Here is a 26363-nt window from a genome sequence, read left to right as displayed (position 1 = left end):
TTTGCTGCATTTTGCCACCTGCTGGCGCAAGTCCTGTTTGGGAATCATGCTCTGCTTCAGTTATGTGTGGATGAGAAAGCCATAACACCATCTCCGTCACCTTCCTTCTCCTCCCACCTTGACTCTGATTGTCCCTCTCTTAGTTGCACGGTAGACAGTAGGCATGGCTCTTCAAGAGCCCTAGCACTCATCTTTTTGGCATGGTAACAGGCCATCTGCCAGTGCAATCTATAGGCGGTCCATACATTTACAGGGATACCTAGGTGGTGTCCCTGTGGGATTGCATTGGCCAGAGCTTCTTAGGGGAATGGGAAGACTACTTCTCAAACCAAACACCTATTATTTCACAGATCCAAAACATTCTATATACAAGCCTATACAATGGCTACTGCCAGGCTTGGGGTCTCAATAGGGGCAAAATATTTTCTGTGCTTAGTGGAAATGCAAAGGGGTGTCGTGTTTCATGAGTGTGCAACTTTGTTCTTTGTAATATGCTAATATATGATGCTGGGAGAGGTATAGTCAACAGCTCAAGCTTGTTGTAGACCTCTGTAGAGGACGAAGCTGCTGTCCCTCTGTAAGGACCCATAGGATAAGTACTGTATAGTCAGTAAAGGTGAAACACAGTGGTCTGTCCTTGTGGGTGCAAGCAATACAAAGGTGCTACAGGTTCTAAGGCAAAACCAATTTCTGATACATTCTGATTGTGGCCTAGTTGTCTCACAGGCTTATGTAGTTTGATGAGCAGATTCTTCTCACCAGTAATTTTTATTTTTCATTCCCAGGTGACAAAGGATGACACATCTTTTCACAACATCATGTGCTGCTATAGAACACAACCGCAAGCCAGCAGTCATGTACGTCAACCTGACCATGTATTGTTACATATAAATTATGTTTCCTGCTGATGTGTAGAAAGAATGAGTTTCCAACTGTGCTTGATAAGGCAGCAAAGAAAAGCAAAAAAATCGATGATATGCTCTCACTAGCACCATAAGGTTTGATCTATAAACATTTTAAAGTTGAAGCATCCTTAAATTGTCTGCCATCTTTTTGTTAAGCTCTTGGGTCATGAGTGTGTCTTACAATAATCCTAATAATAACAACAGTAAATGTTTTTATTATCTATTATGACACTGCAGTGTTCTTGCATGTTAGGTTAATGATGAATTATCCCACTCACAAGTATGTTGCTGAAAGATATTTTCTTTTGGGACACACTGTCTAAATATATAAATTGTCCTGCATCATTCACTGAACGTTGCAACATTTAGGCCACAAGCAAAGGGAATTCAGTCACTGGTGCTGATTTACAGTAGGTTGCTAAATCTTGGCATAATGCTTTGTTGTGTTAACAGTTTATCACATTTCTTCAGTGCGCCTCTGTCCTTGGAGTTTGAATTCCGGTGATATTAAAATGCAGTGAAACATGCTGTTTATGGATGCTTAAGTCACACTTTTTGTATTGCATATTTTACCACATTTTTCTCATCTGGTTCCCTAGTCGTTTGCTAACAGAACATTTTCAGAGTATTTCTGTAATGCTTTAGCACACATTTTTACCATTACTGCAGTGTGTGCTAAATTTAAGGTTAAGGGAGCCAAAAAATAAAAAGTAGTTTTTTTTTCTTTTCATAAGGACTCCATCTATCATCATTATTGTATATGTCTCATAGTGTATTCTTTTTCTTTATAAAGACTGTATTTTACAAGTTTGACCAAGCATCATTTCTAATAAAACTTTGTATACAAAATGATCATCAAAAAGGTGGTCTGATTAAGTTTTTTTTGTTTTTTATAATCACCTGCCTGCTCTCCCTTATTCTCTTAAGGTATATAGACGGGTTCTGATTCGAGCCAGAAGAAGAAGAAATTCATGCAGCAGTGACAGCAGTACACAACAGAATTCCCCAACAGGGGCGAACAGAGACACCAGTAAGTGGTTTCCTTTCTGAATGTTCTTCATCAAAGTACATTGTGTAAGAAATATTGCTCTTTTCACTACTCTGTGAATTTTATTTACAGTGTTGGGGGGAGTGGCATAATCACAATGTATAATTATACATTCCCAAAACCTCGCCTGATTTAATGAAATTTTGGAGTTTGGGCAACTTCAGTGAAAGTTTAAAAAAAAAATAATAATCCTGACTAAACGGATTATATATGCAGCCCAACAGCAAATGGTTTAAACCTTGCAGCCTATGTAAGGATGCATATTCTAAATTCATTCTTCAACTAAGACCATAATACTCATATTCCTTACTAAATTTCTGTAATGCCTCAACTGTTAGGTCTGTGGGTAGTGCACCTTAACCTCCTCAGAGTGGATCATGGGGCTTCCATGTCCACCACATATTGTGGTCAATGTAAGGGTCATATTTCCCATCAAGGGATTGGGGAAACCACTAGTGTGTCCAGAGGGGCTCCTCTATGAGAGCAGTGGAAATACAGCCACTGGGATTCATCTGCCTGATTTGTAAAATCAGTGCACAAGGTGGCACACTGATATCAGATACCAGGAAATCTGGGAACCCACTGTAGGACTTTGAAAACAGTTTTGTACTATCCACTTTTAAGGCATAAACCCGCCCAAAGCCTCGATTTCAACTGGAAAGTAATTGTTGCAAAGGTCAAACTTTCCCTATCCAACCGTGCCTGTTCTGAATGCATACCTGCTCTGGGATCGCGGTAGGACCACGACCCTGAGCCTGAACCCCAGCAACTAGATACTAGGGAGAAATGAAATGATTGAAAGCAACCCATTCCCTGACGTAGGTGTTGTTTCACCCCATGTTCTAAACGGCCTGTCACTTATCCCGGTGACATAATTGTCAGCACATTCTTGTTCATCTGGCCTCCCAGGAATGGGAACATCGCCACTAGACTGGAGAGTTGGGAAATGAAAGTAGCGTGGGTCACCCACCCCCTAATCCCTCAAGGGGAATGGTGAGGTGTTCTTCCTGTTTAAGCCTTGCTAGGGAGTGGAAAGCCCCATTGGACACAATTAAGTATACTAATGTGAGGAGTGACCCACCTCTCTTCCTGGCACTGCCGTTGACTCCTCATAAACTATACAGCTGTTTACAACCCCCTCCCTTTCGCAGATCTCGTTTGCCATAAATTCCTACTTCATCTAGACTTCCTGGAAGTTTTTATCTTTCATTTGGCCAAAGATGGGTGGATTACCCCCCCATCTGTTACCCAGGATTGAAGGAAACAGTAGAGATGTGAATGTGGGTAGAAAGTAACATCCCTTATGTGCAGAGCCAGTGGAGCTGTGCTGCACAGTTATGGATAGAGACCAGATAGACTTTGTGCTAGGAAACCTTGCTCCTTACTCAGTTTTATTTTTGTCACTGGACCAAAAAGGACAAAGTTGGCCAAATTACTACTAATCTTGTAACAGTTTGATCCACTGTGTAATTGTGACCTTTTTACTTGTCGGAAAGGATGTGCAACCAATGCCTATTCTCACATTTATTCTGAATCTCTTTTGGCCTCAGTATTTGGACATCCATAGGGAGTGGGGTGCTTTTCATTAGTTTGCATCCAATGATCACATTTATTTCTACTCCTATAGAATTCGAACACCCAGGTACAATGGGGTGCTCTTCATTGATTTCCACTCAGTGATCACAATTACTTATTTTACTATAGGAAGCAAATGGAAGTATATATGCAGACTATTTAATACACTATTGTCAAGCATTGTTCTTGTAAAACAAATGTATGTGACTGAGGTTGCATCGCAATCCCCCAACAGACATCATTTTGGGGTGGATGGATTAATGCATTTCTGCTCAGGTTAAGCTGCAATACACGATTAGGAATCAATTTGGGTTAGGCTTCATTATAAACAGGACTAGTACAACAAATTAATCTGCCTAAATCACCCAATCAATCCTGGGCATACATATGACGTGTAATAATGATAGTAAGCTATGCGGATAGATTGAACACTTTAATTTTTGACTTGCTGTCAAAACATAAATTATCATTGTCTGTCTGAATATATCAGTCTAGCCGTCAGGTTAGTTTGTTTATTCGCCAGCCCAGTGCATATTACTTTTTCTCTACTTAGAATTTATTATCTTTGTAGCGCTAACATAAATATACTCATGTTGTACACATGTAAAAATAACAAAAACTATTGTCTTCCTCGTCCCTCGTTGCCCATTGTTTAATGTGTAGATGGTTAGAAGATGTTTATTCCATAATACACCTGTAGGTAGTCCACATATTGGAAGGAGTCAGACGAAGATCCCTCTGTATATTATTTGCTCCTTGGTGTCTAAATTTATCAGTTCAGAGTTAATTATATACACCAAGACTCGTTTGAAATTGTAAAGGTAGACATGTTTCGGCCCTACATAGTTGTGCCCCTTTCAGGACCAAAGAATGACAAGGTCACATTCCTGAATCACTAACTGCCAACCCAGCTCAACCGAGGGTGGCTGGTGAAGAACAGCAACCCTCTTTGTATACGTTTTCAAGCAAGATTGTCTTCCTTGTCAGTCAGTTTGGGATTGTGGCTAAGTGCTCCGCACCATGTGCTCTATGAATCACAATGATAATGCTTGTTATCCTGCCAATTTACGTGACTGACGTTGCACTGCAGTCCCTGACCAAGCATCTTTTTGAGATGAATGAATGGATATCTTTTAAGGAATCACAGTTAAGCTACAATCCAGAATCAATTTGGGTTAGGTATCATTAGAAAGGGAGATGAGGTACAAAACCCCTTCCCTGAATCTGCCCGCCTCTTTTGGCATGAAGCCTCCTGGACATTAGAATCCCTAGCAATTCTTATGTGTATGTTGTCTGTAGATTCCTTGAATTGCTCCTCTGTGCCACACCTGGGTGCTCTTCTCATTATATACTCTGTCGCTGGGTGCATAATACTCTTTCCTGTTGGTTGGTCCCTGAAGCTTCTCTCTGGACTCTTTAAAGCTAATACCAGTTATTCTGTGTTTATCCTCTTGGATATCTGCATAGTGAATACAGTACAGATATATTATACATGTGTACAGATGATACGCAGGTAGTGTTTAATTTGCAGGAGCAGAAGAATGATGATTCATCAAACTTGTTTCAAACTTTGGAAGCGACCTGCCAGTGGATAGGATTAGCTTGCTTCAGCATAATCTGACCAAAACGGCAGTTACCCTTATAAAGAGCCATTCATAGATGATGTCCAGATTTAGCCTCAATCTTTGGCCCTGTCAACTTAGCAGATACTGCTAGAAATTTCATCATCTGAATAGGTCCAAATGTATCCTTTGATCAGCAATTTACTGCTACTTCTGAATAATGTTGCTGTCACCTTCAACACATTTCCCTATCTGACTTTTGCCCACATGATAGCAACAAAAATTCCTGTTTCATGTGTTGGATGTTGATACACATGCTTAGCATACTCCTGCCATCTAGTGTTGGGCTCGGATGTTTGCAACTTGTTTTTTTTCGAACAAGTATTTTCTCCTATAGTCTTTTTTTGTGTGCATGGTCATCAGTTCCATTTTTAGATTTTTTTCTCCACCATCAGGTTCAGACGTCTATTTCAGTGCTTCGGGATCAGAGCTTTGACACGTTTCCAGCTGCCTTCTTCAGCGGGCAACTCATCCCCCACTGGCGGATACTGCAGAAACAGCCAATGACTGGTCTTCACGACATCCTTTGCTCCGCCCGCCCAGACTCGGGCCTAGGTTCGACTATGGCTTCCAAGATCACCACCATCTTTTTTCACTGGATGCACACAGAGTAACAGGAAAGACTCGCTTCAGCTTCTGCCCCAAGATATTGATGAACCATGGAATGATTGACAAAGCCCTCCGAGGAATACAGACCCCAAGTTATACCATTCAAAACCCTCACCACCTGACGACACAACTACATATCACAAACTTCTGCGCAGGACTGCACAATACCATAAAGTCGACATGCATAAACTCAAGGATGAGGATAATTTCCTCAACGAAAAACTATCCAAATCACAGCTCATGGTACAGTTTTTATCTGTAGGAAACTAGCTCTTTAGATAGTGGACCAAAAAGAGATAAACAGTGAAAAAGTCCAGGCAAACCCAAAGGTATCACAGAGGCACAAATGACATCCCAAATGGACTCTGTTGTGGTAGTGTGGGTGAGTAGTTAGGCATATCAGAGGGCAGTGCTAGGCATGTAAGGCTCATATACAGGCAGTAAGTGAAACACACACTCAATAAGTAAATCTGACACCAATTTATAGAAATAACACATACTTTTATGTAAATTTCGATTGCAAAATCACCAGAATCGGGGGAGTACTTTTCAAGACATAGATAAATATTTTTACAGTTTTCAAAAGTTGACACTGCAGTTGTTGGGTGCAGTAATGTATCCTCTGGGGAAAAAACATGTACTGCATTCGGACACTTCACAGTGACTTACAAGACTGTTCTTCAGGACTTAAGGTGAGTATGGGGTAGGGAACAACACCACACCAACAGGTCACCTCAGGAGGCTCTTGGGCATCTGGTTGCATAGGTGTGTTACTTCGAGTGTCCTGTTCACTTCGATGGGAAACAGTCCGGTCGATAAGTAGCTGCAAGCTGGGACCAGAAGGTCAGTCCGGAGGAATCCACATGGGGTCTCAACCCTTGAGGTCCTCTGGCACATGGGGGCACCTTTAGTCCACTTCTGCTCGGGCTGTGCGGCTTGGGTGCAGTGGTGTCTTTTGGCGTTGGATGAAGTCCTGGAGTTACTCACAGTTGGAGGGTGGCATGCAGAGACTGCAGGCAGTGGCTGGACGTCTAGTCTGGCCAAACGCAGGGCTGGGCTCATCTCCTGAGGGTCTGGGAGCCCCTTGGGCACTATCGACTCCCTTGAACTCAAGCTGTGAGGCTCTGGTGGAGAGGTGCTTTGAGGCATCTGGTCGCAGTGGTCAGGGGCTTGCTGTGGGTCTTGGTGAAGAGGGGTAACAGGTCAGAGGGGTCACTCTCATGAATGGCCTTGTGGAACATGATGTCCCTTGACAGTAGGTCTGCTTTGGTGCTGTTGGAATCCTTTTTAGACCACCAACAAGCCTTGGTTGCTACAGGGAGTCAAGAACCCCAGATATAGGGGTAGGGAGCTTCTGGGTGGAGTCAGCATCTCAGGACTTCGGTGAAGTGGCTGAGCTGACTTCCTGGGCTACAGACAGTCTTCTCCTGGTTCGTTGATCCCTTGTAGGCCCCGATGGCCAACAGGGCAGAGATCCGAACATTCCATAATATGCCTGCAGATGCAGGGAAGCAGCTCCTTTGCTCCAAGAGAGTTTTCTTGGTGATTTGTGAATCAGTGGCAGCTCTACTGGTTTCTTGGAAGATGCAGCAACAGGACAGGTCAGTTGCTCCTCAGGGGTCAGTTGCAGACTGGCAGGGTTGGCACCAAGTCAGTTGTGCTCCTCGATTCATAGGTCAGCAATCTTCTTTGTCCACTCTTTCTTTTGTGTCCAGCGAAGATCTGTTTTCCTGGAATCAGTAGGTCCCCTAAATACTCAATTTAGAGGGTGTTAAGAGGAATGAAGGGTAGTAGTCAATGGGCTACTTAACCTTGGGTCACTGTGCCCCTTAGGTGACCACTTCCTTTGGGGGGTGGGCTCAGCCTGTCCCAGAATTTCTAATTCCACCATATACAAGATGGGGGAATTCCTAAAGCTATGCAACATGCCTCCTGCATAGCTAATTTTTCAGCCTGCCCAAGTGCCAAATGGCCCCTGGGGCAGGAGGGTTGGCATCTCCCTTCTGCGAAAGCTCACATTTGCATACCAAAGGCAATGGGCTTCTTTAAAGCCTCATTCCTTGAAATGTAGATTTGCACTTCATTCTGTTGAGAGTGGTGTGCAACATCCCTGCCAGAGCAGGCTTTGTTCCTGACCTCCCAAGAGCGAAGGCTCTCACCGTTGGGTCAGAAACTTGTCAGTTGGTTGCAGGCTGGCTAAAACTAGTCAGTCAGCACACCAATAGTTTTCCAGGGGGCACCTTCAAGGTGCTCTCTGGGTGCATGTATTAATAAATCCTTCACTGGAATCAGTGAGGGTTTATTGATTATGAGATGTTTGATATCAAACATCCCTAGTTTCAGTGAAGCCATCATGAAGCTAGGGGATTCTTATTGACCAGTGTCCAGTGCCTGTACTTAAAACAGCTTCCCTGTTCACTTACTGTGTTTAAGAATCGATAAAGAAATAGCAGGGGAATATCTTCTCTTGCAGATATGTTCACACATGTAATGTAATGCACCCTGCCTTAGGGCTGTAAGGCCCTACTGTAGAGTTGATTTACAAATGTTACATGCAGTGTTTAGGGGACATAGCACACAGGCTGTGTGCCATGTCGTGTTTTCACTTTTCGCAGCACCTTTGTCACGCAGCCTGTAGTGACAGTCTTTATGAGGTTGGTGGTGGATCCCTTAGAGTGGCACAGACTGTGGTGCAGCTCTTAAGGACCCTCTTCAGTACCTAGGTATCAGTGATACCATTTACTATGGATCCGCTTCCCAGGAGACCACTTTCACTAAAGAGTGGCTCTCTACGCCTCCTGACTCCACACTTAACACCATTTGGGGGACAACTACAGGACTACCACGCAGATAATAGGGTACAAATTACATCAGATTAGTGGGTCCTTTCAATAACAAAATATGGATATTGTCTCAAACTCACACCTCCCCCTCCCAGTATCCCACCTCGAACACAAACTGTCAAGCGAACACCTATCACTCTTATAAGAGGAGGTTCAAGCTCTGCTTTAAAAGGGGGCCTTAGAGCCTCTCTCAATGCAACACCAAAGACAAGACTCACTGTACTTGCTCATTCCAAATAAAGGTGGCAGCTTACGGACTATACTAGACCTTAGGCCCCTCAACAAGTACATCCTGTCGGCGCACTTATACATAGTAACTCTCCAAGAAATAATACAGCTGTTGCAGCAAGGAGACTTCATGACAGCCATACATTTTAAGTATGCCTATTTTCACATTCCAATACATCCAGCCTATGTGCACTCCCTCAGTTTTCCAGTAAGTGGCCAACATTATCAGTTCAGAATGTTGCTATTCAGTGACTATTGCACCCTTGCAGTAGTAGCAACTCAGTTTAGAAGGGAGGGCACACATATGTTCCCATAACAGAAAGATTGACTGATCAAAAGTGCAAGCACACAACAATTTCTGCAGGACACTCAAAAGAGTTATCAACCTTTTACACAAGCTGGGCTTTACACTCAATACTACAAAATCCACACCTGCAACCCTTGCAAGCGCAGCCATTTCTTTGTGCAACCCTAGACTCTATGAAAGCAAAGGCATATCGCAGTCCTGCAAAAGTACAAGAGTTCCAGCTTACCTTGCTTCTTTTTCACCTTCATTGTCACATACCAATCGAGACTGGGATGAGCCTTCTAGGCATGAAGGCCTCATGTATCTTCATAGTACCACACATACACGACTGCACACAAACCCCCTGCAGCAATGCCTGCAGCCAAATGGTCCCAAATGAAGGGGCATATATAAGATAAAGTGTTGGTAGGGCCAGCTACCCATCGCTTTCTGCAGTGGTGGAACAGCAACAAACTATTGCAGGGTCACCCCTTCAAAGCCCTTGTCCCTCAGGCCAGATGCCTCCTTACAAGGTTGGGGGCACATATGTATGATCTCACAGTACATAGGCAATGGGCTCCAGTGCAGAAATATCTACACATCAATCGCCTAGAGCTTATAGCAATTTAGTTTGGTCTCAAAGCTTTTTAACAACATCTTCGGCACAAAGTGGTTCTAGTCTGCACAGACAACATGACCACCATGTACTGCATTAAAAAACAGGAAGGTATACATGCCATACAGCTCTCCCGCATAGCAGAGTGCATATGGTACTGGGCCATCCATCACAACATCCACCTCCTAATAGAAAACCTACCAGGAGTGGACAACGACTTTGCATACATGAACAGCAGAATACAGCAATACGTAGAGTGGGAAATAGATTCAACACTGCTTCACTCATTCTTCCAACGGTGGGGAACCCCGGAAATAGACGTCTTCCCCACACACCAGAATGTGAAATACCAAACCTGCACTTTTCCTCCTCTGCAACTCATTCCTTATGTGGTTCACAAACATCTCACACTATTCTAATTGCCCCAACATGAGCTTGATAAACATGGTTTACAACCCTACTACAACTGTCAGTTGTATCACACGAGAAACTGCCAATCCGGCCATGTCTTCTAACTGAGGAGCAGGTAAGGGTCACACACACCAACACCAAACACCATAATCTATGGATCTGGCTTCTGAAGTCCTACAGTTTGGATACCTCAGTCTATCACAAGAATGCATGACCGTTCTAAATCAAGCTTGTAGGCCTATCACTTGAGCTTGTTACGCAGCAAAGTGGAAAAGATGTGCATACATTTTTAGCACAACAGATCCAACCACTTTGCTCTTTGGTACAAGACCTTATTTTCTACCTGCTCCATTTACAACAAGCAGGGCGTTCATACACCTCTATTAGGTTACACTTAGCAGCTCTTGCTGCCTACATGCAAAACAGACAACACGTCCAGTTACTAAAGCTTTCATCGAGGAACTGAAAAGAATAATTTCTCCCTCCATTCCACCAGCACCAGTCTGGAATCTTAATATATTTGTTACAAGGCTTATTGGCCCTCCCTTTGAGCCACTACATTCATGTAATCTACAGTTCCTCACATGGAAGGTAGCTTTCTTAGTGGCTGTAACATCCCTCAGACAAATAAGTAAACTTCAAGCACTCCCCCATGAGGAACCTTTTTTTCCAAGTCTGTCCAGATGAATTAGTACTAAGATCAAACCCAAATTTCTCCCTAAAGTACTTTATTTTCATGTAAACGATACAATTGAGCTCCCAGTGTTCATTTCCAAACCAGGCTCAGTGGCAGAAAGTGTGCTACATACACTTGATGTTAAAAGAGCTGTAATGTACTACATTGAGAGGACAAAAACTTTTTACAAAACTCAACAACCCTTTGTAGGGTTTGTCAACCCTCAAAAATGCTCATCAATATCTAAAGCAGGAATCGCAAGGTGGGTAGTAAAATGCATTCAAATTTGCTACCACAAAGTTAAGCAATTGTTTCCTGCAGCTCCAAGAGCTCAATCCACGTGTATAAAAGTCTGTATGGCTTGTCTAAGAAACATTCCACTAGCGGATATTTGGAAGGTAGCTACATGGAATAACCCACAAAGATTCACAAAACACTATTGTGTTGATGTCTTAGCTAACTAACGAGCTAGGGTGGGTCAAGCTGTATTACGTACATTGGCTACCCACTGTTTTTGGGAAGCACTGCTTTACATTTGATGCTAAGCATATGTATGTATCTACGGCCAACACATGCTACAAATGGAATATGTTACTTAACGAATAAGCATCTATTTGTAGCTTGTAGTGCCGTAGAATCATATGCACCCACCCTTCTTCCCGGAAGCTAATGGCTGAGGTACACACTACTCTACTTAAACACTCATCCTTGTCAAACTATACCTTGCATGTTCATCTTTACTATCTCTTTGTCGCTCCTATACCTAGCTCACCCGATGAGCCAAAAACAACCTAACAATAACAATAGAGCCGATGACCATGCGCAATACAGACTATAGTAAAAGTCACTATACATCGTGACTTGAAAGACGTCTTAGCAGAAAAGTTGCATATGTCCAAGACCAAAACTAGATGGCAGAATTATGCTAAGTGTATGAAATTACCGCACTATACCTACAATTAGATGCTTACAGGTTTAGTAACATAATTCTTATACAATATTGCATTCACTTCAGCAAAACATTAAACTCAGGTCTTCCTAATAAAAATACCCTATGCGTTAAAAGGATTCAGCATTCTGCAGCTAGCACCTTGCTAAAAATGAGAACGTATGATGGAATGTTAGGCCATTTGAAACAATTGCACTGGCTCCCAGTTCATAAGAGGATCGTGTTCAAAAACTCGTCTTAGACACAAACATTTTCTTTGGATATGGTCCTAAATTTCTGTCCCAAGCTTTTGTCAAGTATTGTTTAAAATCTGGCCTTAACCTCTTATTTGAGATAACTAAATGGAAATGGGACTTTAAAGTCTCTCAAATTCAAGATGCAGAGTTTGGCCTAGTGTTGTTAAGTTGACCATTGGAAATTTAGGAAAAATACATAAATCTGGCTTTGTTTTAGCTGTACTGTCTTGTGTAAGCTAGATTCTACCTAGTCTTCCAAAAATGTAATTCGACAGCGCCAATAGACAGAATGATAGTTTGTTCAAGAGAACCTCAAATGAAAGCTAGTTGTATAGTGCCCATTCTTATTCCCTGATACTTGCCGCACCCAGGTGGACTCCTCAGGAATGTACTGTGGCTGAACACTTATTGGTTGCTCTTCTAGCCACACTAATTCATCTGAGCATATGCCAATTGATAGTTATATAATGCAGTTTCAGATGGGTTGATCCCAGCCATATGTAATTGGACTTCTTAGGCCTATATTGTAGCCACTAGTTAATCGTTGCTCATCTGTCACTTTCATTAAAAGTTTGAAATGCAATACAAGTACAGTGCAATAAATGTAAATTGTAAAATGGATACACAATACACAACCCATATTGAAAAGTGAAACTAATCACCCATGTGCTGAGAGGGTTGTGCCATGTACCTCTATATTTCATGGTGACTTAACCCACAAGAAGATCATAGAGCAGCCCAAGTTTGGGCCACTCCCAACACCATTAGGTCAGCAAGTCAAAAAGACATAGAAGACATTACAACACTATATTCAGATGGGCCAGGTCGACATTGTTTGAAGTATTGACCAGGAAGGAGTGAGCGTAGCGTGACCTATCCACTGCATGCATTACCAGTTTGCTTAGCTGCACATTGGTTTAATGCATAATAGTGGGTTACAACATTATCTTTGTATAGAAGCACCAGTTGGTCTGCTTAAGGAATCCCATCATAGGATTTCTTACCTAATTTGTATTAGGAGCGATATCAGACAGATTACGTTATAGCAGTCTCTTGTAACTGCCATCACCCTGTTCTAATAAATTAAAAAGCTGAAACACTTGCCTCTTGTTTTTCCCGTGTAGAAAAGTGCATCTTTCTAGCGTAGTTACCACCACGTTTTGCCTGATGTCAGTGTGTTTAGATTGTAGTTCACTGGGATACTGCTAATCCCAGGACCCCCATGACTGTTCTCTTTTCTCTAAATTTGGTTGCTGGTAAAACTTTTACATCCACAGTTGGCATCTGGTGCGCCAATGTAAGTCCCTAATATATGGTACTTAGGTACTTAGGGCATTGGTACATCAGGGGTCTCCAGCATGTATTGTGCCACCCATAAGAGCCCATGCAAATTGTGTCTGCAGGCCTGCCATTGCAGCATGCTGGAAATGGTGCATGCACCCTTTCACCACCAATCCTGGCCACTGCACATAGACATTGTAAGTCACCTCTCTAGTAGGCCTCTCAGCGCAAGGGCAGAGTGCATGTCCCTAAGTGTGAGGGTACCCCTGCATGAGCAGGGTGTCCCTACAGACCACAGGCCCATTCCTGGACTCTTTAAATGCAGGGAAGCCATCTTAAGGGGGGAATGTAGTGGACACTGGCCAACATGAGTGGTCCACCTAAATAATGGCTTCTCTGAACCTAGGCATTAGAGGATCCCCCAGTTCAGCCCGTTCAACCTTACGGGGTCTAGCCCCCGCTGCTGTAGACTCCAACACTGTTCTGCCCTCCGGCTGGTGAGCCATGCTCTGGCCAGAGAGGCAGAACAAAGGATTTCCTGCAAGGGAGTGGTGTGACCACCTCCTCCCCTGTGTATTAGGTGTCTAAGGGCTGCTCTGACTCCCACCAGACTGCTTTGAAGGACACATTTGGTGCCCTCCTTGCATAGTCCGGTTTGCACCAGTTCAGGAACCCCCGATTCCTGCTCTGGCGTGAAACTAGGCGAAGAATAGGGGAGTGACCACAACCCTAGGGAGGTGCACAGAGCTCTGCCAGGTGGCCACTTGATTTTGCCATCTTGGAAATAAGATGTGCAGAGGCCCCTGGGAGCAACTGACTGGTTAGGCCAGGTGTGGGAAGTTGTCTCTGTCTATACTATCTCAAAGTGAGAGATAGTGTACACAGAGTCCAAGGGTTCCCCTTAGAGGTTAATAGTGGCAAAATTAGATAATACTTATTCTCTATTTTGTGGTAGTGTGGTCGAGCAGTTGGCCTGTCAGACGGTAGTGTTAAGCATTTGTTGTACACACACAGGCAATAAATGAGGAACACACACTCAAAGACTTAACTCCAGGCCAATAGTTTTTATATAGAAAAATATATGTTCAGTGGCATGTGTAGCTGCAGATACACATGCTGTGCACAGTCCGCCGTCTGGTGTTGGGCTCGGAGTGTTACAAGTTGTCTTTCTTCGAAGAAGTCTTTTCGAGTCACGAGACCGAGGGACTCCTCCCACTTCGGTTCCATTGCGCATGGGCGTCGACTCCATCTTAGATTGTTTTTTTTCCGCCATCGGGTTCGGACGTGTTCCTTTTCGCTCCGTGTTCGGGTCGGAAAGTTAGTCAGAATCTCGGAAAAATTCATCGGTATTGTTTCGTTCGGTATCGGGTTAGTTAGAACAAATCGACACCAAATCTTGAAGAGCTCCGGTGGCCCTTCGGGGTAATTTCGATCCCCCGTCGGGGCCTGGTCGGCCCGACCGCGTGCGACTTGAAGACTGATGGAACGGACCCCGTTCCGATTCTGTCCTAAATGCCATAATAAATATCCCTATACGGATCAACATTTGGTCTGTAACTTGTGCCTGTCCCCCGAGCACAAGGAGGATACGTGCGAAGCCTGTCGCGCGTTTCGGTCGAGGAAAACGCTCAGAGACCGAAGAGCCAGGAGATTGCAGATGGCGTCCACGCCAACAGGACAACAACGGTTCGAGGAGGAGGAAGAAGAAACTTTCTCCATCCACGAGTCGGATTCCGAAGAACTAGACGCCGAAGAAACGTCAACCGTGAGTAAGATGTTGAAACAAAAAGCTCACGAAAAGACTGACAAAGCCCAGGGGACGCCACCGCCAACAGGCCATGGCTTAACCCGAAAAGTAGGTGACCGTCCATCGGCACCGAAAAAGGGCGGGCTGGTGCCGAAGTCATCCGACTCCGGTCGAGATACAGGCACGCAGCACTCTCGGGCCCGAGAGAGTGGCGCAGAAAACATTCGGCACCGAGATTGGTCGGCACCAAGAGGGCACGACGCACAAAAGAAAAAAGATTTTGTCGGAGCCGAAAAAATCAGTAGAAAAGGTTTCGGTGCCGAAACATCCGGCATCCGAACCGAGAATCAGTTCCTACTCAGAGGAACAAGGACTGTCCTCTCAAATTAAAAAACACAGATTTGAAGAGGAATTACAAACAATAGAGCCAGATCACACGCAAAAGCGGCTCTTTATTCAAAAAGATACTGGGAGGATCAGCACTCTTCCCCCAATCAAAATCAAAAGAAAACTTGCCTTCCAACAAGGAGACAAGCAACCACAAGCAAAGGTGATGAAGAAAGTAACTCCACCACCTTCTCCACCACCATCAACTCATGCATCACCGGCGCAAACTCCACCATTAACACACTCGCCAGCTCATACCACAATGAGCCAGGATGATCCAGATGCATGGGACCTCTACGACGCCCCAGTATCAGACAATAGCCCAGAGTCGTACCCAACTAAACAGTCACCACCTGAGGACAGTACATCATATGCACAGGTGGTCGCTAGGGCAGCTGAATTCCATAATGTATCACTACATTCGGAGCCTATTGAGGATGACTTCCTCTTTAACACCTCGTCCTCCAACCATAGCCATTATCAAAGCCTTCCCATGCTCCCAGGAATGCTAAGGCACTCGAAACAAATATTTCAGGAGCCAGTTAAAGGCAGAGCTATAACTCCAAGGGTGGAGAAAAAATATAAGGCACCACCCACAGACCCTATATTTATTACAACACAACTGACACCGGACTCAGTAGTTGTGGGGGCAGCTCGTAAGAGAGCCAACTCGCATACATCAGGCGACGCACCACCTCCGGACAAGGAGAGACGCAAATTTGATGCAGCGGGAAAAAGGGTTGCAGCACAAGCAGCAAATCAGTGGCGTATCGCCAACTGGCAAGCACTCTTGGCGAGATACGACAGGGCTCATTGGGATGAAATGCAACATCTCATCGAACACCTACCCAAAGAGCTCCAAAAAAGAGCGCAACAGGTGGTGGAAGAGGGACAAAGTATCTCAAACAATCAGATACGGTCCTCCATGGATGCAGCGGATACAGCTGCACGGACAATAAACACTGCAGTCACAATAAGGAGGCACGCATGGCTGCGTACATCTGGGTTCAAACCTGAAATACAACAGGCTGTGCTCAATATGCCGTTTAATGAACAGCAATTGTTTGGGCCGGAGGTGGACACTGCCATTGAAAAACTAAAAAAGGACACCGATACAGCCAAAGCCATGAGCGCACTGTACTCCCCGCAGAGCAGAGGCACATTTCGGAAAACACCTTTTAGGGGAGGGTTTCGAGGTCAACCCACAGAAACCAACACCTCACAAACAAGACCACCTACCTACCAGGGACAATATCAAAGGGGAGGTTTTCGGGGACAATACAGAGGAGGCCAATTCCCAAGAAATCGGGGAAAATTTCAAGGTCCCAAAACCCCTCAAAATAAACAGTGACTCACAAGTCACACAACCCCTTCACACAACACCAGTGGGGGGAAGACTAAGCCAGTTCTACAAATCTTGGGAGGAAATAACAACAGACACTTGGGTCTTAGCAATTATCCAGCATGGTTATTGCATAGAATTTCTCCAATTCCCTCCAAACGTCCCACCGAAAACACACAATATGTCAAAACAGCATATAGATCTTCTAGGACTAGAAGTTCAAGCATTACTGCAAAAGGACGCAATAGAATTAGTACCAAGTCTACAGAAAAACACAGGAGTTTACTCACTGTACTTTCTAATACCAAAAAAGGACAAAACTCTGAGACCAATACTAGATCTCAGAACACTAAATACCTACATCAAATCAGACCACTTTCACATGGTCACATTACAAGACGTAATCACACTGCTCAAACAGCAAGACTACATGACAACATTAGACCTAAAAAATGCGTATTTCCATATACCGATACATCCTTCACACAGGAAATACCTAAGGTTCGTATTCAAAGGAATACATTACCAATTCAAAGTGTTGCCATTCGGAATAACAACCGCGCCAAGAGTCTTTACAAAATGCCTAGCAGTAGTAGCTGCACATATCAGAAGGCAGCAAATACACGTGTTCCCTTACTTAGACGACTGGTTAATCAAAACCAACACGCTAACAAAGTGTTCATATCACACAAAGTATGTCATACAGACCCTTCACAAGCTAGGTTTCTCCATCAACTATGCAAAGTCTCACCTTTTGCCGTGCCAAACACAGCAATACTTAGGAGCGACAATCAACACAACAGAAGGGATAGCCACTCCAAGTCCACAAAGGGTTCAAACATTTCACAAGGTAATACAGGCCATGTATCCAACACAAAAGATACAAGCAAAAATGGTATTAAAACTCCTAGGCATGATGTCTTCATGCATAGCCATTGTCCCAAACGCAAGGTTACACATGCGGCCCTTACAACAGTGCCTAGAATCACAATGGTCACATGCACAGGGTCAACTTCTAGATCTGGTGTTGATAGACCGCCAAACATACATCTCGCTTCTATGGTGGAACAGTACAAATTTAAACAAAGGGCGGCCTTTCCAAGACCCAGTGCCACAATACGTCATAACAACCGATGCTTCCATGACAGGGTGGGGAGCACACCTCAATCAACACAGCATCCAAGGACAATGGGACATACATCAAAGGCAGTTTCACATAAATCACCTAGAACTGTTAGCAGTATTTCTAGCGGTAAAAGCATTTCAGCCCATGATAACCCACAAATACATTCTTGTCAAAACAGACAACATGACAACAATGTATTATTTAAACAAACAAGGGGGGACACACTCAACACAGTTGTGTCTCTTAACACAAAAAATATGGCATTGGGCGATTCACAACCACATTCACCTAATAGCACAATTTATTCCAGGGATCCAAAACCAGCTAGCAGACAATCTCTCTCGAGATCACCAACAAATCCACGAATGGGAAATTCACCCCCAAATACTGAACACTTACTTTCAAATTTGGGGAACACCCCAAATAGACCTATTTGCAACAAAAGAAAACTCAAAATGCCAAAACTTCGCATCCAGGTACCCACACCAGCGATCCCAAGGCAATGCTCTATGGATGAACTGGTCAGGGATATTTGCGTACGCTTTTCCCCCTCTCCCTTTTCTTCCATATCTAGTAAACAGATTGAGTCAAAACAAACTCAAACTCATACTAATAGCACCAACGTGGGCAAGACAACCTTGGTACACAACACTACTAGACCTGTCAGTAGTACCTCATGTCAAGCTACCCAACAGACCAGATCTGTTAACACAACACAAACAACAGATCAGGCATCCAAACCCAGCATCGCTGAATCTAGCAATCTGGCTCCTGAAATCCTAGAATTCGGCACTAAGACCTCACACAGGAATGTATGGAGGTCATAAAACAAGCAAGAAGACCTTCCACTAGACACTGCTATGCAAATAAATGGAAAAGATTTGTTTGTTACTGCCATAACAATCAAATTCAACCATTACACGCATCTCCAAAAGATGTAGTAGGATATTTACTACATTTGCAAAAATCAAATCTAGCTTTTTCTTCCATAAAGATACATCTCACCGCAATATCTGCTTACCTGCAAATTACTCACTCAACTTCACTATTCAGAATACCAGTCATTAAAGCGTTTATTGAAGGCCTAAAGAGAATTATACCACCAAGGACACCACCTGTTCCTTCATGGAACCTCAACATTGTCTTAACAAGACTCATGGGTCCACCTTTCGAGCCCATGCATTCTTGTGAAATGCAATACTTAACGTGGAAAGTTGCATTTCTCATTGCCATCACATCTCTAAGAAGAGTGAGTGAGATTCAGGCATTTACCATACAAGAACCATTTATTCAAATACATAAAAATAAAATAGTTCTAAGAACAAATCCAAAATTCTTACCAAAGGTTGTCTCACCGTTCCACTTAAATCAAACAGTAGAATTACCAGTGTTCTTCCCACAGCCAGATTCCGTAGCTGAAAGAGCACTACATACATTAGACATCAAAAGAGCACTAATGTACTACATTAACAGAACAAAACTAATTAGAAAGACAAAACAACTATTTATTGCCTTTCAAAAACCTCATACAGGAAATCCTATTTCAAAACAAGGCATTGCTAGATGGATAGTTAGGTGCATTCAAATCTGCTATCTTAAAGCAAAGAGAGAGCTGCCTATTACACCAAAGGCACACTCAACCAGAAAGAAAGGTGCTACTATGGCCTTTCTAGGAAACATTCCAATGAACGAAATATGTAAGGCAGCAACATGGTCTACGCCTCATACATTTACTAAGCACTACTGTGTAGATGTGTTATCTGCACAACAAGCCACAGTAGGTCAAGCCGTACTAAGAACTTTATTTCAAACTACTTCAACTCCTACAGGCTGAACCACCGCTTTTGGGGAGATAACTGCTTACTAGTCTATGCACAGCATGTGTATCTGCAGCTACACATGCCACCGAGCGGAAAATATCACTTACCCAGTGTACATCTGTTCGTGGCATTAGTCGCTGCAGATTCACATGCGCCCACCCGCCTCCCCGGGAGCCTGTAGCCGTTTAGAAGTAGATCTTCAACATGTGTACATTTGTAAATATATTACTTTAACCTTTATTTTGTACATACATATTCATTCCATTGCATGGGCACTATTACTAGCATACACGACTCCTACCTCACCCTCTGCGGGGAAAACAATCTAAGATGGAGTCGACGCCCATGCGCAATGGAACCGAAGTGGGAGGAGTCCCTCGGTCTCGTGACTCAAAAAGACTTCTTCGAAGAAAGACAACTTCTAACACTCCGAGCCCAACACCAGACGGCAGACTGTGCACAGCATGTGAATCTGCAGCGACTAATGCCACGAACAGATGTACACTGGGTAAGTGACATTTTCCTTTCTTAATTTATTTTAGAACCACAAGATTCAAGATTTGAGGTAAGTACATAAAATGCAAGGTACTTCATACAGGTAAGTATAGAACATTGATTTAAAACAGTAGTACACACAGTTTTGGTTAAAATGTCAATAAGCTATTTTAAAAGTGCAAAAATCAACAGTTCCTGGGTAAGGTAAGTTTGATTAGGTTTCTCAGGTAAGTAAAGCCCTTACACAGTCAGTCTCCTGGGCATAGGCAGCCTACCGTTGGGGGTTCAAGGCAACCCCAAAGCCACCGCACCAGCAAAACAGGGCCTGTCAGGTGCAGAGGTCAAAGGAGGGTCCAAAACACATAGGCGCCTATGAAGAACAGGGGTGCTCCAGTCCTAGTCTGCTTACAGGTAAGTACCTGCATCCTCAGGGAGCAGACTAGGGGGGTTTTGTAGAGCACTGGGGACACACACACAAGCCCACAAAACACACCCTCAGCAGCACGGGGCGGCCGGGTGCAGTAGACAAAGTAGGCATTGGCTTTGCTATTGAAAGCAATGGAGGGCACTTAGGCGATGCAGGCAGGGTACAGGGGGGCATCTCCGGCCAGCCACCGACTAGGCTAGGATGAGGGCCGCCTGCTGGTCACTCCTGCTCTGGAAGGTGGTTCCTCTCGGTCCTGGAGGGTGCGGGTGTAGTGCTTGGTCCAGGCATCGGGTTCCTTTGTAAACAGGCAGTCGCAATCTGGGGGAGCCTCTGGATCCTCTCTGCAGGCGTCGCGGTGGGGGTGCAGGGAGGTCGACTCAAGGTGTTCACGTCGTTGGAATTGCCTGGGAGTCCTCTCTGCAGTGTTGGTTTCTCCAAACTCGAGCCGGGGGCGTGTAGGGTGTAGAGTGTGAAGTCTCATGCTTCCTGCAGGAAGTGAGAGTTCTTTGAAAGTTGCTTTAAAGTTCCAGAGTTGTTGCAGTTTCCGAACAGTGCCGCTGTTCTCAGGAGTTTCTTGGTCCTTTAGGTGCAGGGCAGTCATCTGAGTCTTCAGAGGTCACTGGTCCCCGTCGGATGCATCGCTGTGCAGGTTCTTTGAGTCTGGAGACAGGCCGGTAGGGCTGGGGCCAAGTCAGTTGGTGTCTCCTTCGTCTCTGCGGAGCTTTCAGGTCAGCAGTCCTTCTTTTTTCTTCAGGTTGCAGGAATCCGATTTCCTGGGTTCAGGGTCGCCCCTAAATACTAAATTTAGGGGGGTGTTTAGGTCTGGGGGGCAGTAGCTAGTGGCTACTGTCCTGGAGGGTGGCTAACCCTCTTTGTGCCTCCTCCCAGAGGGGAGGGGGCCACATCCCTACTCCTATTGGGGGAATCCTCCAAACTCAAGATGGAGGATTTCTAAAAGCAGGGGTCACCTCAGCTCAGGGCACCTTAGGGGCTGTCCTGACTGGTAGGTGACTCCTCCTTGTTTTTCTCATTATCTCCTCTGGCCTTGCCGCCAAACGTGGGGGCTGTGGCCGGAGGGGCGGACAGCTCCACTAGCTGGGATGCCTTGGGGTGCTGTAACAAAAGGCTTGAGCCTTTGAGGCTCACCTCCAGGTGTTACAGTTCCTGCAGGGGGAGGTGAGAAGCATCTCCACCCAGTACAGGCTTTGTTCCTGGCCACAGAGTGACAAAGGCACTCACCCCATGTGGCCAGAAACTCGTCTGGTTGTGGCAGGCTGGCAGAAACTGGTCAGCCTAGCACTAGGAGTCGGACTGGTATTCAGGGGGCATCTCTAAAATGCCCTCTGGGTGTATTTTACAGTGAGTCCCACATTGGCATCAGTGTGCATTTATTGTGCTGAGAAGTTTGATACCAAACTTTCCAGATTTCAGTGTAGCCATTATGGAACTGTGGAGTTCGTAATTGACAGACTCCCAGACCATATACTCTTTACGGCTACCCTGCACTTACAATGTCTAAGGTTTTGCTTAGACACTGTAGGGGAGTAGTGCTCATTCAACTATGCCCTCACCTGTGGTATAGTGCACCCTGCCTTAGGGCTGTAAGGCCTGCTAGAGGGGTGACTTACCTATACCGCAGGCAGTGGGATGTGGGCATGGCACCCTGAGGGGAGTGCCATGTTGACTTACTCATTTTCTCCCCACCAGCACACACAAGCTATGAGGCAGTGTGCATGTGCTGAGTGAGGGGGTCCCCAGGGTGGCATAATACATGCTGCAGCCGTTAGAGACCTTCCCTGGCCACAGGGCCCTTGGTACCAGGCGATACCATTTACAAGGGACTTATCTGTGTGCCAGGGCTGTGCCAAATGTGGGAACAAAGGTACAGTTTAGGGAAAGAACACTGGTGCTGGGGCCTGGTTAGCCGGGTCCCAGCACACTTTCAATCATAACTGGCATCAACAAAAGGCAAAAAGTTAGGGGGTAACCATGCCAAGGGAGGCATTTCCCTACACCAGGTATATGGCGTCCATGACCCCCTCTGATAGGTGGGTCATTTCGGAGAGTGACAAACCCCCTTTTAGGGTTACTTAAGGGCACCCCCTTGGGTGGGTCCTCAGATTTGTCAAGCAAAACTCTCCAAAGAAATCTCTGCAAGACATCTTCTGCTCCTGGCCTCTGGAACCACAGCTGGACTGCTTTGGAAGCAAAAGACATCTGCTTCTGGTGGGAAGGCTCCCATTGCAACATTGTTCTCCAGATCCTGCAAGAATTCTGCAACATCTAAGGCTGTGCATCCTCCAGGGTCACAGGGACTCTGTTTGCACCTGGAAGCACAAAGAAATCTCTGTTGGAGTGAAGGAGTCACTCCCCTCCATCCGCAGGCACCTCAAGACAATGTTGACCAGCTTGTGGGGTCTGCTGTCTCACAGACATCTGAAGATCCTGTTTCACAGGTGGTGAGTCCGTGGCCTTTCATGGGTCCTGCTTGTCTTTTAACCAACTTGGGAGACTGCGGTTCCCTGCTCCTGCCACTGGACTGGAAACCCTATGCACCGCAGCTGTTGCAATTGTCAATTCTTGTTGATTCTTCCTTCAGGAGTTCTTCGGGCGCCAAGAAGCGCTGACCCTCCAGCACTCTACAGCTCAAAGATCAGCCCCTGTACTACAACTCATGCGATTTGGGACTTCCGTTTAGTTGTGCTGGTAAAGCCTCCTTGTCACTCCCTGTGTCCTTCGTCTGTGGGTTACTCGTGGGGGCTCCATTGACTTCTGCTGGCTTTCCTGCGGGCTGATGGCCAGCCCTGACTCCCCCTGAAGGGTAGTCTCCTGGACCTTGCTGGTCCCCAAAACTTTGCATATCCTGCTGCAACTCCTAATTGCATTTCCCAGTGCTTGTGGTGATCTGGTTGGTCACTGACCTGCCTGCAATCCGGCGACCAGCAAGAAACAGCTCGTAGGCGACTCCTGGGATCTTTCACGACTCTTGGAACCCACAGCTGGACTTCTTCTCCCACTGACTTGAAGGGAACTTCATCTTCTGGATGGGCGATATTGCCAGCTGCACCACCTGGGCACCTCCAAGGGTGCTGGACTCTGTCCCCTTCCTTTGCAGGTCTTCCATGTCTGGAATCTGTTCCTGGGTTCCACCGGCCTGGTTCACGGGTCATGACAGCAACTGAACAATCTGAGGCATCCACTTGACTTCAAAGAAATACCCTTCTCCCCTCTGCCGCTGGGTCACCTGATGTTGGTACTCCGTCTTCTGGGTACCCTTGGGTGAGGGCCCTTTCCAACCTTCCTCTTGTCTGCTGGTTTCCTCGGGGTCCACTGGGAAGTGTCCTGAATCCCACAAACTGCAACCGTTACTCTCTGTTAGCCTATGGGACAACTGGGTAGGTTAACTACCTTGCATCTGGTTGCTGGGAACACTTACAGTACTTAACTCTGTTGTTTCTATTTGCCCCTAGCTACCGACCACATTTACCATGGTTGGGGTCACTAATTCACTTTCCACCTTTTTTAGTATATGGTTTGGCCCGCCCATAGGGCCCTGTGTATTTGTATGCAATTTCTGATAGATATTGTGTGTACATATTGTGTGTAGATATCTCCAAATAATGGTAGTCAAATAGTAGTGCTGTAATAAAGTAGCCTTTATTTTTGCAACACTTGTGTGGTTCTTTCTTGTGAGTGAGTTACTGTCTGACTATTGTGGTTTTGCAAGTGCTTTACATTTCTCCTGGATACGCTTCAGCTGCTCGCCTCAGCTACCCCTAGAGAGCTTTTGCTATCTGTACAACCATTCACTATCACTAAGGGTTTCCTGGACTCAGTATAGTGTGCAACACCATAGGTGTACACCATACACAGAGACAGCCTTCTAAATCCCTCTGTCACATGCCAGAGGAAGTTATCCTTCTAAGAGCCTCTAAGGACAAGGCTACCACAACTTCGACTAAGCCTTTACCTCCTCCTCCTGAACCACCTTCTCACCACCTCTACTCCCTGCTTCTCCTCCACCCCTTTCCCTCCTCGTTCTCCTGAGTCACCTACTGCAGGAGACCTCACACCTCAGGGCTCAACTTAATTTATAGGGAGATATTTGGGTGGAACACACCACAACCCAGACCCATGGGATTCATATGACCCTGATCTCATGATAAATACAGACCTAGACTTATACCCTGTACGGCCGTCCCCACCAGAGGACCGTACTAGTTACCAGAAGGTCATTGCAAGGGCAGCTGCCTTTCATAATGTTCAGGTCCGTAGGGATCCGATAGAACAGGATTTTTTATCTGGCATTTTAACTACTACACATAGGAATATTCAGTTCCTTCCCATGCTTTCTGCCATTATTTGTAATGCAGATGACATCTTTAAAGAGCCAGTCTACTCTAGAATTATCACTCCTATAGTGGACAAAAAGTATAAACCTACTCCTTCTGATCCACTATATATCAGGTCTAGATTGAATAGTGGCCACGACTGCAAGAAAGCGAGCTAATATCCAGGCCACAGTGAATTCCTCTCCACCAGACCAGGAGAGCAAACAACTGGATGCAGCAGGCAAAAGAGTTGCTGCACAAGCTGCAAGTCATTGGTGCACTGCCAGTTCACAGGCCTTGTTATTAAGGTATGACCGTGCTCACTGGGATGAGATGGAGGAGCTCTTCCAATATCTCCCAGATGAGCACCGCAAATGAGGCCAGCAGATTGTTACAGAAGGACAAACAATCTTCAATAATTCCTTACGCTGTGCACTACATGCCGCAGACAGCTGCACTTGGTATAAACGTGTATACTGTTAGGAGACAATGCCTGGCTTAGATGTTCTGGCTTCACACCAGAAGTATAGTAAGTGGTACTCAACATGCCCTTCGACAAGGAGCACCTTTTCGGCCCTCAAGTGGACTCCACTCATGAGAAGCTCAAAAAAGATATTGACACAGCAAAAGCTGTGGGCGCTCTTCATTTTCAGACACATAGATATCATTTTCGTTGTCCTACATTTAGAGGTGGTTACAAAGTGACAACCTCAGAACCTTCTACCTCCCAAACTAGACAACCCTCAACCTCATATTCTCAAGGTTTTTTCAGAGGAACCCATAGAGACAGCAACAAGCGAGGCAGAGGCAAGACCACTACCTTTCGTGGCTCTTCCTCACATCTAAACAGTAACTTCATAAATCTCCCTGAGCCCCACACCACACTTGTACGGGGACGACTTCACAATTTCCACACACAATGGGTAAACATAACATCCGACATTGGGTCCTTTCCATTATCCAACATGGTTATTGTCTGGAGCTCACTACCACATCTCCAAACATTCCCCTTAATTCTCACAGGTTATCCCACAAACTTCTCACCCTTCTAGTCCCTGCCTCTCAAAGGTGCCATAGAGCCTGTTCTGTTGCAATACCAGGGAACAGGAGTATACTCTCTATACCTTCTTGTTCCCAAAAAGGATGGATCTCAAGGCCTATTTTGGATCTCAGACCATTAAACTACTACATTCTCTCAGAACACTTTCACATGGTTGCTCTTCAAGACGTTATTCCCCTTCTTCAACAAGGCGACTTTACGATGGCCCTAGACTTAAGATGCCTACTTTCACATCCCCATCCTCCCTGCATACCAGAAATATCTAAGGTTCGTAGTTGCAGGAAAACATTATCAATTAAAAGTCATGCCTTTTGGAGTTACGACTGTTCCCAGAGTAGTCACA

General features: G+C 45.1%; 1 protein-coding gene across 1 annotated transcript in view; it reads left to right on the top strand.

Annotated features, from left to right (window-relative positions):
- The window catches only part of RBL2 (RB transcriptional corepressor like 2), a 533156-nt gene that overhangs the window by 389899 nt on the left and 116894 nt on the right, over window positions 1-26363 (top strand). Inside the window, exons 18-19 of the mRNA XM_069216335.1 lie at window positions 786-857; window positions 1833-1935. Of these exons, the coding sequence (XP_069072436.1) occupies window positions 786-857; window positions 1833-1935 (175 nt within the window). The remainder of the gene's footprint in view (window positions 1-785; window positions 858-1832; window positions 1936-26363) is intronic.

This window comes from Pleurodeles waltl, chromosome 12 (assembly GCF_031143425.1).
Source record: "Pleurodeles waltl isolate 20211129_DDA chromosome 12, aPleWal1.hap1.20221129, whole genome shotgun sequence".
NCBI lineage: Eukaryota > Metazoa > Chordata > Amphibia > Caudata > Salamandridae > Pleurodeles > Pleurodeles waltl.
The sequence above is the reverse complement of the archived record's forward strand: the minus strand, read 5'-3'. Positions and strand labels throughout refer to the sequence as shown.